A 13,661-nucleotide genomic window follows, 5' to 3' on the forward strand; every position below is an offset into this window, starting at 1 on the left:
TACTATGGAAGCATTCTCATAATTAGCAAATGACAAATATATGATGATAGTTTTGTCATGCTCCAAACCAACCATACAAGCTGAGTATGTGACATAGCAAACCTCCAAGCAACCAGTCCTTGAGTATAAAATGAGAGTACCAACTTCAATCTGAAGACCATAACTTCCAATATTAACATCCATATTAAATACACACACACACACACACACTTCAATTTCTTAATTCTTGAAGATAACAAGCATATTCTAAAATTCTAAAGAACTCTAGCAAAATGATGGCTCCATCTCATGAACAATCCTAAAACTTGCAATGGCATTGTTTATCATGGGGCATTGTTTATCATGTTGCTTCAAAAAGAATAAAAAAAAAGGGATGTATCCAGAGAGAAATAATATGTATAAGAAAATAAGTTTTTCATATATGGGCAAATAATATCTTCTCAACCAAGTCCAACCAAACTATTAAAGTAATCCATCCATCTTGTAGGATCCTATTGTAACATCTTCACTTAACCCTATTTTGAAGTTCTAATCTCCACCTAATCATAAGATCACATCGAATCTTCTAAATGAAAGAAGAGTACAATATACACCTGCATTCTGTTACACTAAATTTTTATTTATCTAACTAATCTAATTGATGGCTGTACTTATCTACAGGATTACAAACCTATACTCTTACACCATTCTTGTCATACCCTAAAACCTTCTGTACAACATGCTATGGGCATATATCTCAACAAGGCATGATCTAATGAAATAGGCAAGGCCTCAAATTCTATATTACAATTTAAGAAAAAGACAACACAAGCACTATTTTTAAACAATGAAATAGATTATGGCTTAAACTTAAAGCAATCAAGTCCTTAAGCACAAAATTAGTGTACTAAGCTTAATCTCAAGGCAGCAACCTCCAATATTAGCTACTGCATCCAAAGATATAAACTATCAAATTGAATCATCCAATTTCCAAAATCTCAATGACAATAATCGTAGTCTAAAATTCTACTAGAGCTCAAGTCTAATGATCACTCCGTCTCATGAACAACCTTGAAACTTGAATGATATTACTTATGCTATTTCTTTGAAAGAAATCAAAGAAAGGATGTGAGCCCAATGGCTCGATAAGTATCTCATCACACACTACCAAAGAATATAGATAACATGTATAAGAAAATAAGTTTTTCATATATGGACAAACAATATCTTCTCAACCAACCAAGATCAAATTGTTGAAGTGATGCCTATTCTCAAACCAATATTACTTCAAACAATTAACCAAAACATAGTTTAATTACTTAATTAAATTAAATAGTTATCGTTGTTGCTTTAATATCATTATTTTTAATAAAATCCATCATATCATATTTTTATAATATTTTATTTCATCTAATTTTTTGGAACGCAAGCTTTATTCACATTTTAGAATAAAAATAATCAAAAGTATTAACATAAAAAGGGGCGGAGAAGTTGGTAGAGTATGGTAGAACTCCATAATATAAACTCATGGCTTGTAGCTCAATGATTCATCGTCTAGTCTACAAATTAATCATCAGTAATTATAAAGGAATATAGATTCATAGATATATTCTGGATTCCAAAGAAAATAAATGGGGTTGAACCTTGGTATATCATCTATATTGCTAATTGTAGTGCAAGGATCCACTTTCAAATAATTTTCTCACATTATAATATTTCATATACAAAATCTCATTATTGTGCATCTCAATTAATTTTTTCCATCTTTAAACAATGCCAAATCAATATTAACACTCCTAAACAACCATGAAAAGTTAGATAGTTGATATTAGTTTTGATAGTTTGTTCATGGAATAAAAGCATATGTGGCTAAGAAATTGGTATTTCGATGAGCAATTTTTTGGAGACAAAGATTTTAATTAAAAATGAGAAAACTCAATTCATTTGAACCAGTACAATCTGAATCATCTTTCAATAAGATTGAAATTTTCCTCTCTCTTTTTTTTCTTATGGTTGAAAATTTTGAAGGACTTGTCAATTAGTCCAATTCCTCTCTTCTTATTGCAGCTCTTATTCTCATCTTTTGCCTATACATGTCTATCCCAAGAATAATTTACTTAGACTGCTAAGCAATAATCTCCATTTTTGGAAGAAATCTTTCGTAACCTTGTTTAAATTCCTTTCTAAAAGGTTTCTCATTTCATGGCTCAAAGCAATGCAAATTTAGAAGAATCATGTCGTGGACTCCATGCCATCTGTCACAGGGCTGATTCTCGTCCATAGTTTTTGCAAGAATTCAAGTCTTATGCGGCACTAGACCCACGTCTAGTTCAGCCTCTCAGCACTCCCCTCCCATAAGGAACATGATATCAAGGCACATAAGAAAAATATCAAAGATTTCCTTTATTCCAATTTCCACTATACACTGGATATTAGAGATCCACCCACAGTCTCTCCGAATATCCCACACTTATCCACTCCTGCCTCTACAAGCCAGCAAGCAGGGCATACATAGGCGGTGGACAACTTCTCCCAACCGCTGGGAACCACCTCAGAACCGTCCCCATCTGTTTGGAGGGCAACTGTTCCAAGAAGTTGGGAATCAACTGCTGTCAACTCCCCAAACTGCTGCTGACAGCAACTGACTAAGGCAACCGAAGGCAACCGTCAGGCCAACTCAGAATCCCATCCAACTGCATGCCAAGGCCCATGCTGCATGCGCCCAAGGCCAGGCTCAGGTGTCACCTTGCGCACCCTTGCGAACTCATGCGCGCACGCTCCGGCGTGCGCGCCCATGCGCGGGCTAATGCCACATGTTCTGTTGTGCCGTTGCCTCGCTCGTCCTGCTATCGCGCGCGCCCTATGCCGCACGCTTCCGACACTGTGTGCATCCTGCTGCCGCGTGCGCCCTGTGCCGCATGCCTCCGCACTGTGCGCATCCCTCTATGCATCCTGCTGCCGCACGCGCCCAGTACTTGCCGCGCACACCCTGCTGCGCGGTGCGCTCTAACATGGCACCAGTGCGCACCCCAGTGCGTGCCCGTCCATGGTGTCGCACACTGCTGCATCTTAGCACCCGTCTGCTGGTGCCAATGCTTGGCCTGGCCATACGGGCGCCAGACCATACCTTTTCCTTGCAGAGCTCCGTCAAGCCTTTGCCCACTTGGGATTGGCACGGTAAAGGCATCAACCCATGCCATCCCAGAAAGCCAGCTAATGGGACCGTGACAAACCTCCGCCACCCGAAGATCCCGCCGTCCTTGGAGGGAGTTGTGACAAGTAAGTTTGGATCGCCTCTCCGAACTGTCACAAAGAAGTCTCCTTCTCCCAACTAGCCTCATTCTCTGGTTCCCCTTTCCATTGGATCAAATATTCGGACCTTCTATTTTTCTTGCTGTGTCCTAAGGTCCGATGGTCAAGAACTTTCTCCACCTCCTTGTCAAATTGTTGCCTTATTGTTGGTGGGGCTCTTTACGCCTGAATCCTTGAAGGATCTGCATCTTCATGAAAGGGCCTTAGATAACTCACATGAAAGGTTGGATGTACCTTTAACCTTTCCGGCAGATGCAATCGATAGGCAACATTTTCCATCTTCTTCACCACTTCAAAGGGTCATCATATCTTGAAATAAGACCTAGATGTACCTTCTTACTGTTGATCTTTTTTCAGATTTGAGGAGTCAGTTTCAGCAGAACTTTATCCCCCACATTAAATTCCAAAGGCCTGCGCCCTTTGTCTGCATATTTCTTTATCCTCCTCGCTGCCTTATGAAGACTGTCCTGTGCCTTTTCCAGCAAATCGACAGGCTGCCGGGTAGATTCCTCCAGATTTTTGCAAGCAACTTCTTGAGGGTAAGAGGTTGGCATCCAGTCGCCAACTCAAAAGGACTGAATCCTATTGCAGAAGATCGATGAAGATTATAGCAAAATTGAGTAGTGTCTAACAGCTTCAACCAATTTCTTTGGCTGGCTGTCACATAGTGTCTAAGATACTCCTCCAACAATGCGTTCACCCTCTCCGTCTGACCATCAGTTTGAGGATGATTTGCTGTGGAGAACTTGAGTTCAGAACCCATCAATTGAAAGAGATAGGTCCAAAACCTTCCCGTGAACCGAGCATCTCTATCACTGATGATATCTGAAGGCAACCCGAAATGTTTCACCATATTTCGGTAGAACAAGTCCGCAGCAGTCTCCGTTGGACATGCTTCTGGTACTAGGACAAAAATAGCATACTTGGAGAAGCGGTCAACAACCACCATGATAGAAGTCATACCTTCCATCTTCGAAAGTCACTAATGAAGTCCATGGATACCGAAATCCATGGCTTCTCTGCAATTGGCAAAGGTTGTAGGAGACCCGCCTCCTTGCACCTCTCCACTTTGTCTTGTTGGCACACCAAGCAAGACCGGACATAAGCCTCAATGTCCCCTTCCATCTTCGCCCATACAAATGTACGGGACAAGAGAGCCATCATGCGCTCCCTTCCCGGGTGTCCCGCCCATTGAGAATCATGTGACTCCCTCATGAGTTGTCTCCTCAGTCCCCCGCCATCAGGAATATATAGTCTATTACTTTTGCCCACTAATAGACCATCTTCAATCCAATATCTTCGGGTCACACCATCCCGAACCTGTTGAAGCAACTTTTGATAGCCTTTATCCGACTAAGCCACCACCCGAATCTTGTCGGTGAAGTCTGCTTCCACAGAAGAAATGGCAGCAGCCATTTCCACAATGCCTTTCCTACTCAAGGCATCAGCAACCTGGTTATGCTTCCCAGGTTTATGCTCCCATTCCAAATCATATTCAGTCAAGAATTCCTGCCACTGAGCCTGTCTAGGAGACAGCTTTTTTGCGTCAAGAAAAATATGTTAGCCACATTATCAGTTTTCACCACAAACCTAGTACCCAACAGGTAGACCCGCCATGTCCTCAAGCAATGCACCACAGCCAGCATCTCTTTCTCATGGCAGAATATCGCTGTTCTGCCTCCTTGAGTTTCCAGCTTTCAAAGCAACCGGATGTCCCTCTTGCACCAGCACACTTCCAACAGCTTTATCAGAGGTATCAGTATGCACTTCGAAAGGTTTCACAAAATTAGGCAACTTAAGCACCGGTTCCGATGAAACAGCCACCTTCAATTCCTCGAAGGCCTCTTGGCACTTTTCGGTCCAATCCCATGGCTGATCCTTCCTCAATAGATCTGTCAATGGGGTAGCCTTCCTTGAATATCCAGCCATAAATTTACGATAATAGTTTACCAAACCAAGAAAATTTCTCAACTCGGCAACTTTGGTAGGTGCTGCCCAATCCAGAATGGCCTGCACCTTCTTCCGATCCATTTTCATCGTGCCATTGCCCACCACATGTCCGAGAAAATTGATTTCTTTGCAGCAGAATTCACACTTTTCCTTCTTGACATATAGCTTGTGTTCCCTTAGCCGATGGAATACCAACTTTAAGTGCTTTTGATGTTCTTCCAAAGAACCACTATATATGACTATATCATCCAGATAAATAACCACAAACTGATCGATATAATCATAAAAGACATCATTCATTAAGTTGCAGAAAGTTGCAGGTGCATTTGTCAAACCAAACGGCATGACAAGGAACTCATAGGATCCATACCTCGTAACCATAGTGGTTTTAGGTTCATCCCCCTCAGCAATCCTCACTTGCCAATAACCTGATCGTAGATCCAACTTGGTGAAATATGCAGCCTTGGATAAACGATCAAATAAATCTGATATCAGGGGCACTAGGTACTTGTTCTTAATGGTGACTTTATTCAGGCCTCTGTAGTCCACATAGAGCCTAAGAGAACCATCTTTCTTTTTCTGGAACAATACAGGGCACCGAAAGGAGCTTTAAATGGTTGTACCTTTCCCGCATCCAGCAGTTCACCCAACTGCTTCTTTAATTCAGCCAACTCCTTAGGCGACATTCTGTAGGGAGCTTTGGCAGGAGGTCTTGTGCCGGGCACAAGATCAATCTTGTGGTCCACAGCATGTTGAGGTGACAGTCCCTTTGGCAACTCTGAAGGCATTACATCATCGAATTCCTGCAGAAGTTCAGCCATCTCCTTTGGCACCGTTGCTGTCTCATCAGGGCCCACATCAATGAGAGCAGCAAGGTAAGTTACTTGGCCCACTTCCATCCACGGCCAATTGCATGGCAGAGACCATCTCCACCTTTAGTTCGCGAACACCAGCATCCGAAAGCATGCTGCACCCTGTAACAAAATAAGGTCTCCTCTCATCATGGATCATCAGTCCATTCAAGTGTGGCAATATCGCCACTTTGGCAGTGACAAAAAAGTCATTGCCAAGGATCAAGTTGTAGTCATCCAGCGGAACCACCATCAGGTTCATGTGACCATCCCATCCGCCAATGGTCACTTGGACGTCAAAGGCCATGCCCCTCACGGCCTGGGCTTGGGAATTGACTGTCTTGATATGGCTCGAGTGTTTCGCCACACTCAAGCCTAGAGTGGGTACTATCCTTTCAGCCACAAAACTGTGAGTGGCACCACTGTCCACCATGGCTGAAAGCTGATGTCCATTGACTTCCATCCGCACGAACATCAGTTTGGGGATTCCTTGGCTTTCTCCATCTGAATTGCACCAAGTAATTGCAGTGGTGCAACTTGGTGTGTAGCCTCTGAATCAGAATCATCACAGGCATCTTTGGCAATAATGGCACTTATCTTGCTCTTGTTGGGACAATTGCGAGCAAGATGAGGACCATTGCAGATGAAGCAACCAGGATGAGGATTGGCATGATCCCTCCTTTGGTGGGAACCCTCCACCTTAGCCTTCCCTTTATCAATATCCTTGGTCCGCTTCTCACCAACATCCTTTGGCCTCTTCCTGTGATTCTTCTCAGCAAACTTATGTTTGTTTGTGGCAAACCCATTGCTGGGTTTACTGATTCGCAAATCCACCAAGGCATCAGCGGTAGCCAATGCGGCGGCAAGTCCTTGATGCCTTGCCGTCGCAACTCCAATTGCGCCCAAGGTTGGAGACCAGACAGAAATTGAATAACCTGTCTGCCTCGGACATATCCCTTATGTCCAACATAAGAGAGCTGTGCTCCTTCACATACTCCCTTACCGAGCTGTATTGCAAGGGAGGAATTGCTCCTTCAATTCTGTTTCAACACCTCCCAAGTAGCAATCTGTGGCCTGCAACATCTTCCATTCTAGTTCTCCACCAGAGTTTGGCATCCCCCACCAAGTACATACTGGTGATAGAGACTTTCTCCTCTTCAGGAGCATGCGTAGCCTTGAAGTATTGCTCCATGTCCCACAAGAAATTCTTCAGATCTTTGGCACTCCGCATGCCATTGAAAGGCTTTGGATCAGGGACCTTCATCTTGACGGGCGCATCTCCCCGCGAAGGGTTTTGTAGCACCGTCTTGGGAGTCTGACATCAAATTGCATCTCTTCCAATTGTTGCTGCGCCATTGCCAAGGCTTCCTGCAGCGGAACCAATGTGGCCAGCGAGTGCTCCACTTGCGACCACAAAGGTTCAGCGGCTTCCGTTTGAGGCACACCGAGCATTGCTTCCAACCGGACATCTTTCATGGATAGCTTCCATGTTACCATCCGTTGCATGAGCGCCACCCCCACGCTCAATGTTTTGGCTCTCAAATGGCCAAAATCCCTTCGCTAGAGCAAACCTGCTCTGATACCAACTGTCACAGGGCTGATTTCGCCACAATTTTTGTAAGAATTCAAGCCTTGTGCGGCACTAGACCCACGTCTATTCAGCCTCTCAGCACTCCCCTCCCATAAGGGACATGATATCAAGGCACATAAGAAAATATCAAAATTTCCTTTATTCCAATTTCCACTATACATGGATATTAGAGACCCGCCCACAGTCTCTCCGAATATCCCATGCTTACCCACTCCTGCCTCTACAAGCCAGCAAGCAGGGCATACATAGGCGGTGGACAACTTCCCCAACCGCTGAGAACCACCTCAGAACCGTCCCCATCTGTTTGGAGGGCAACTGTTCCAAGAAGTTGGGAGTCAACTGCTGTCAACTCTCCCAAACTGCTATTGGACAGCACTGACCAAGGCAACCGAAGGCAACCGTCAGGCCAACTCAGAATCTCGTCCAACTGCATGCCAAGGCCCAGGCTGCATGCGCCCAAGGCAGGCTCGGGTGTCACCCTGCGCACCCTTGCGAACTCATGCGCGCACGCGTCCGACCGTGCACACCTATGCACGGGCTAATGCCACATGCTTTGCTATGCCGTTGCCTCGTGCGTCTTGCTGCCGCCGCGCCCTATGCCGCACGCCTCCGGACTGTGCGCATCCTCTGCGCATCCTGCTGCCACACGCACCTGTGCCGCACGCCTCGACACTGTGCGCATCCTCTGCGCATCCTGCTGCCGCACGACCCAGTACTTGTCGCACACATCCTGCTGCACGGCGTGCTCTAACATGGCGCCAGTGCGCTGCCCATGCGCACCCCAGTGCGCATCCGTCCATGGTGCCTCGCGCTGCTGCATCTTGGCACCCGTCTCTGGTGCCAATACTTGGCCTGACCATACGGCACCAGACCATACCTTTTCCTTGCAGAGCTCCGCCAAATCTCTGCCACTTGGGATTGGCACGGGCATCAACCTGTGCCATCCCAAAAAGCTAGCTAATGGAACCGTGACACCATCCAATTACCTATTTTCAATGCTAAAACCAATCTCTTCTTAAACGAGTATATTTTACTTAATCAGTCAGAGGAATGGAAAATTCAAGGGGATACTCTGGATGAGCAATTATCAAATTATAAAAAATAAAAAAAATAAAAAAATTGTGATTTCCCATATTCCATGGCATCTCTCACTTGGATTGTTGCACGTGCCACAGCGGATTGGTGATCTCATAAAATGAATAAACGGAAACTGGTTGAGCAAACTTAAACAGTCCAATAACCCAGACAGAAGACAAATACACCAACTTATCCAATACTAAAATGACACATGTACATCAATCCAACCCCGGTAGCTCATTTTTTTCTACCCCTGAGAAAATGGAACGCGAGCACCGCGAGAGACACCAGAAATGCCGTGGCCGCCAGTGACGGGGTAAGAGATAGCGACAAGCCTTTTCCCTTCCCCTTCTTCCGCCCCTTCTTTTCCGACCCGTTCCCAATTCCTTCTTTCTTCTCCACTCCCACCTCTTCCTTGAGCCCTAAATCTTCTTGCTCTGATTCTGGACGTGGTTGAGCACTTAATGGTTCGTGGATCTGTTCTTGATCTATTTCCAGATCCTTGATCGGTTCTTGGGGCATTGGAGGCAATTCTGGTGCCCTGGGAATTTGCAATTCCTTCTCGCGTTCTGCTTCCTTTGTTCTAATGCTTTCGGTGATGGAGGCACTTCATCCAAATCATGGGTTTCCACTGGTACTGGTGGTGTCGGAGCTGGGGGCATTAGTGCAAATCTGGTGCCCTGGGAATTTGCAATTCCTTCTCGTATCCTGCTTCCTTTGGTTCTAATGCTTTCGGTGATGGAGGCACTTCATCCAAATCATGGGTTTCCACTGGTACTGGTGGTGCCGGAGTTGCCATGGGAATTTGCAATTCCTTCTCGTGTTCTGCTTCCGTTGGTACCAATGCTTCCAATGATGGAGGTTCTTGTCCAGATCATGGGTTTCCACTGGTATTGGAGGTGTCGGAGGTGCAATGGGAATTGGCATTTCCTTCTCGTGTTCTGCTTCCTTTGGTTCTGATGGAGCCTCTTCTTGGATTTCTACTGGTACTGGAGGCGTCGGAGGCTGATCTGGTACCACTCTGAATCCCTTATCTTCTTCTCTTTCCTCTTTTGGTATCTTTTGTTCCATTCCAATCTGCTCTTTTCTAGCTCCGGCTCTCCAACTTCACCCTTTTCTCGTTGTTCATCTTCTGTAATCGAAGCTTCTTTGCCTTTTCCTTTTTCGTCCTGTTCCTCTTCTTTACTTGTAGCCCCTTCTTCTTCTTGCTTGTCTTGTTCTAACGAAGCTTCTTTCCCTTCTCCTCCTCCTTCGTCCTCTCCTTGTTTGATCTCTTCGATTTTGACTCCGGAAACATCTCCTTTGATCAATTTGGGTATCAAAACAATGAGGACGGCGTTCTCTTCGTCAAACCCCGCATCGATCCGGTCCAAATCCACGCCATTAGGAATCCGAAACACCTTTTGAAACTGTTCGATCACTTCCGTAGCCAACATTAGTCGCCTTGATATCGTTGTTTCTATGGATGATCTCTCTCCTCCCCCGCTGATACTAATCTCCGTTCCCGCCTCGTTAATCGATATCTCGATCTCATCCTCCTTGAAACCTGCAATGAAGATTCCACCGCCACTAAGAAAACCGGAGAGCAATTTTCTTTAAAGTGCTTTAGAATTCGCAATACCTGGAAGATGGGCGAAAAGGATGAAGACGGTCTCTGTCTCAGTGGACGAGAAGGTAAGATTTTCAACTGCCCTGTTTATTCTAAGCCCTAGATCTAGCTCCATGAAGGAATAATCTCCTCTCTTCTTCCATCTTTTTTTATAAATATTGCTCTTCTTCCAATAGTTATTAGTAGGATAGTTTTAGTTTCTGCTATGGGAGACTTCAATTGCGGTTATCCGTTCCTTCATCCGAAGAGATGCCGGTTGACCGGCTTGCTTTGTTTTGATGTCTCTTTGCGTGGGCGAGAAGATAGCGTAACGATGGGTACGACGCACCGGGATGTTCAGCCAGTTCTCGTGCATCCGGCTTGGTTTTACTCTGAGCGAGTCGTTGAAACAGAAACCGTTCCAAGGCATCACTAGGAGAAATTATTGCATGCACCAGGTGCAGGTGAAGCACGGTGAATCGCGGAGCATATGCATGGTGGATGGCGCCCAATCGTGAATTGGTGAAATACAAGGATAGCGTGGCGTGTTATCCACCGTAGGATTTGACACGGTCCATTTGCACCTGGTGCATGCAATACGGAGCCATCACGTAGAGCAACCATCGGGGAAATCTCCGAATCTGATGGGTGTCAGGCTCTTTTATAAAAAATGGAAACAGAAAATAATGATATTTATTAGCATGCCATGGCACTAACAACGGGAACCACGACGGGTAAGGGAGGAAAGGCATCCCAAGAAGAAAAGCAAAATGGAAGGGGATTCTAAAATAGGCAGGATTTTTGAATTAATTAGAGAAAAAAGGGTTTTGCAATTATTTTTTTTTAAAAAATTTGTACAAAGTTGTTGATCTTTGAGATTGCCTTGCATAGTTTAAAGTAACAGTCATTGCAGCGTCATGTATGCTCCTATGATGGTTTTGAAGGGATCGATAAGAGGTATTTAAATAACATCGGACAACATGGACACTATTTGTAGCTTCATACTTTTTTCCAAAAATAATAATTTTTAATTTTTTTTCACCAATTTTCTCTTCAAAAAAGTTGGTACTGGCTAAAACAATCAATATATTTATACATGTTAATAAGGATTGTTTAAATGAGGGAAATTATTTGATTGTTATTTTTTTATGATGTCCTTTATATAATGAAAATAGTGGCTGCTATTTATCTTTTGCTCAATTTTTGAAACAAAATAATTTCAAATTTCTATACCAAGTTTCACTTCCAAAAGAAGTTGGTACAATCTAAAAATTAAACTTTGATAAAATGAGCAGTTATTTGAAAAAAATAATTTGTGTTTTTCTTTTGTTGTTACCTATCATTTTATGTTATAATGCTGTTGTAATATTATCCTCTTTGATTATTATTATTTTAATACTAGATAATTTACTTAAAAGAGACAAACACTGATTACTGCAACTGTTTGGACGAGAATAGTTTTTGATGGGGGCAGTTAAAATAGACTGATTCTAGAATTGGTGATCAAATGATAAAAACATGGGTCACACTAGTGGTTGAGTGATAAAACATAATCAAGAGTTTGGGGCCCAACCATGGTTCAAAACAAGAGCTTCATGCTGCATGGCATGAGGAGACTATTTAGAATCACAGGCTTTTTTTTTTCCTTTGGGGTTTCTTTTAATACCAAGGTCTAGCCCCAAAGCCTCTTTTAACCAATTAGTCCACATGAATCCAATGGATAAACGATTTACTAAAGCGATGAAAGCAAGACTGTTTGGAAGAAATGTTTTGGTTCACTTGTAAATGTGTATAGAAGATTTCTGAGCCCATGCTGGAGTGGCAACTCAACATTCCAAACTTGTATCAAATTAACTTTTGTGAGTTACATTAATCCCCTAGTGCCACGTGGTAGAAGGAACTCTTCATGTGCAAAACACAGATACTATGCTTCAATCAAGAATAGTTGTCTCTTAATGCTCACAAATGTCATGGTGTACTATCACATTTTAGGTGAACATACCCAGTACATTCATGGGCATGAAATCAATGACCTAGACTAGATGGTTGTATTTAGATTACCAAAATCAATGGCTTAGACTAGATTGTTGTATTTAGACTACCAAGTTTGATGTAGAAGTATGTCGTCTTCACATCAATAGGATAGCATATGAATTCAATCATCTTAGTGAATACCCTTCCCCATCTTCAAGATTGGTTTGAGTTACAATGCATGAACTACGCAATCCCTTGTTCATGCAGTGTCATAATAAAAACAGAATATAATGTCTAATGCGAAGATTGCTGATAAACTTTGATTAGTTATTGTTTTCTTAAATACAAAACATCTTTTTCTAGTGTCCTTGGACTTGGCAAGCATTTGAGAAACAAAAAAAAAAAATCCATTTTTGGCAAGGCATGAGTCTCAAGATTATGTCAAAAAGTTGGGACCTTTTCCTAATTTCAAGTTATCTACTTTTTCTGAAATACTGACTTCAATCCGTTCTATTTCCTTCTGCTTTTCCATTAAGGGCGTGAAATCTACTTCCTTGTTCCTGTATTCTGACACTTCTTTCCCTTTGTTAAACCAATCACGACACAAATTTCACCCTCTTCTTTTTCACAAAAGAAATCTTTGCTTTTCCTTTTTCTTTTACTTTGTCTTGTCGAAAAACCATGCAAGCATCTTATACTACTTAACTGAAAGTATATTATTAAATAAGGCCAGAAATCAACTGTATGGTGTGGTTGAAGCTAAGCAAGGGAAGTTGTCCTATTCTGAATTGTTTACTGGAGGTTCCTGTTCAATCACACGCTTGGTGCAGGACAGTGTTCGTAGCTGACTGGTGGCGGTGGTGAGTGACTGATTGAACTGGTTCCTCTATTTTGTAACCTGAAAAGGCCGAAATTATCCAAACTCAGCCAATGAAGAAAAATATAAATAAACTAGCTTTGTAGTGTAGAGAAACCGGGAATCTCGTAAGCATGCAAGAAAAGCAATGGGTGGGCCGAGGAAACTGTTGACGTCAAGGAACCTTCACCGAGTCCCCTTTTTTTTTTTTTTTCCTTTCATTTTCTGAGGGAATTAAAGAATTACCTAAAAAACAATACAAAGAGACGAAGAAGTACGCGTTTTTTTTTTTTTATTGAAAAGAAGCACAAAGAAATTAAAATAAGGTAGAAATAGAATAAAAGAGGCAACCATGTGAAAACTTTTTTTTGAACTGTTTATGAATTGTGGTCAGTGTTTCCGGACCGAATGGGACCTGTTTTTCGATCACGGTTATTTTTATTTGCAATGAGCATGATTGGATGTGACCTATTGGTAAGCTGC

At 42.9% G+C, this 13,661-nt stretch overlaps 1 protein-coding gene across 1 annotated transcript; it reads right to left on the bottom strand.

Moving 5' to 3' along the window:
* Window positions 1-8,866: 8,866 nt before the first annotated feature.
* Window positions 8,867-10,597, bottom strand: LOC105051996 (uncharacterized). The gene is given in 5 exon segments (XM_073242990.1): window positions 8,867-9,367; window positions 9,429-9,627; window positions 9,771-9,848; window positions 9,851-10,306; window positions 10,382-10,597. Coding segments are annotated over 5 exon segments (1,206 nt in total). The 5' UTR covers window positions 10,485-10,597; the 3' UTR covers window positions 8,867-8,997.
* Between the last annotated feature and the right edge of the window lie 3,064 nt (window positions 10,598-13,661).

Source organism: Elaeis guineensis, chromosome 9 (genome assembly GCF_000442705.2).
Source record: "Elaeis guineensis isolate ETL-2024a chromosome 9, EG11, whole genome shotgun sequence".
NCBI classification, from domain to species: Eukaryota; Viridiplantae; Streptophyta; class Magnoliopsida; order Arecales; family Arecaceae; genus Elaeis; species Elaeis guineensis.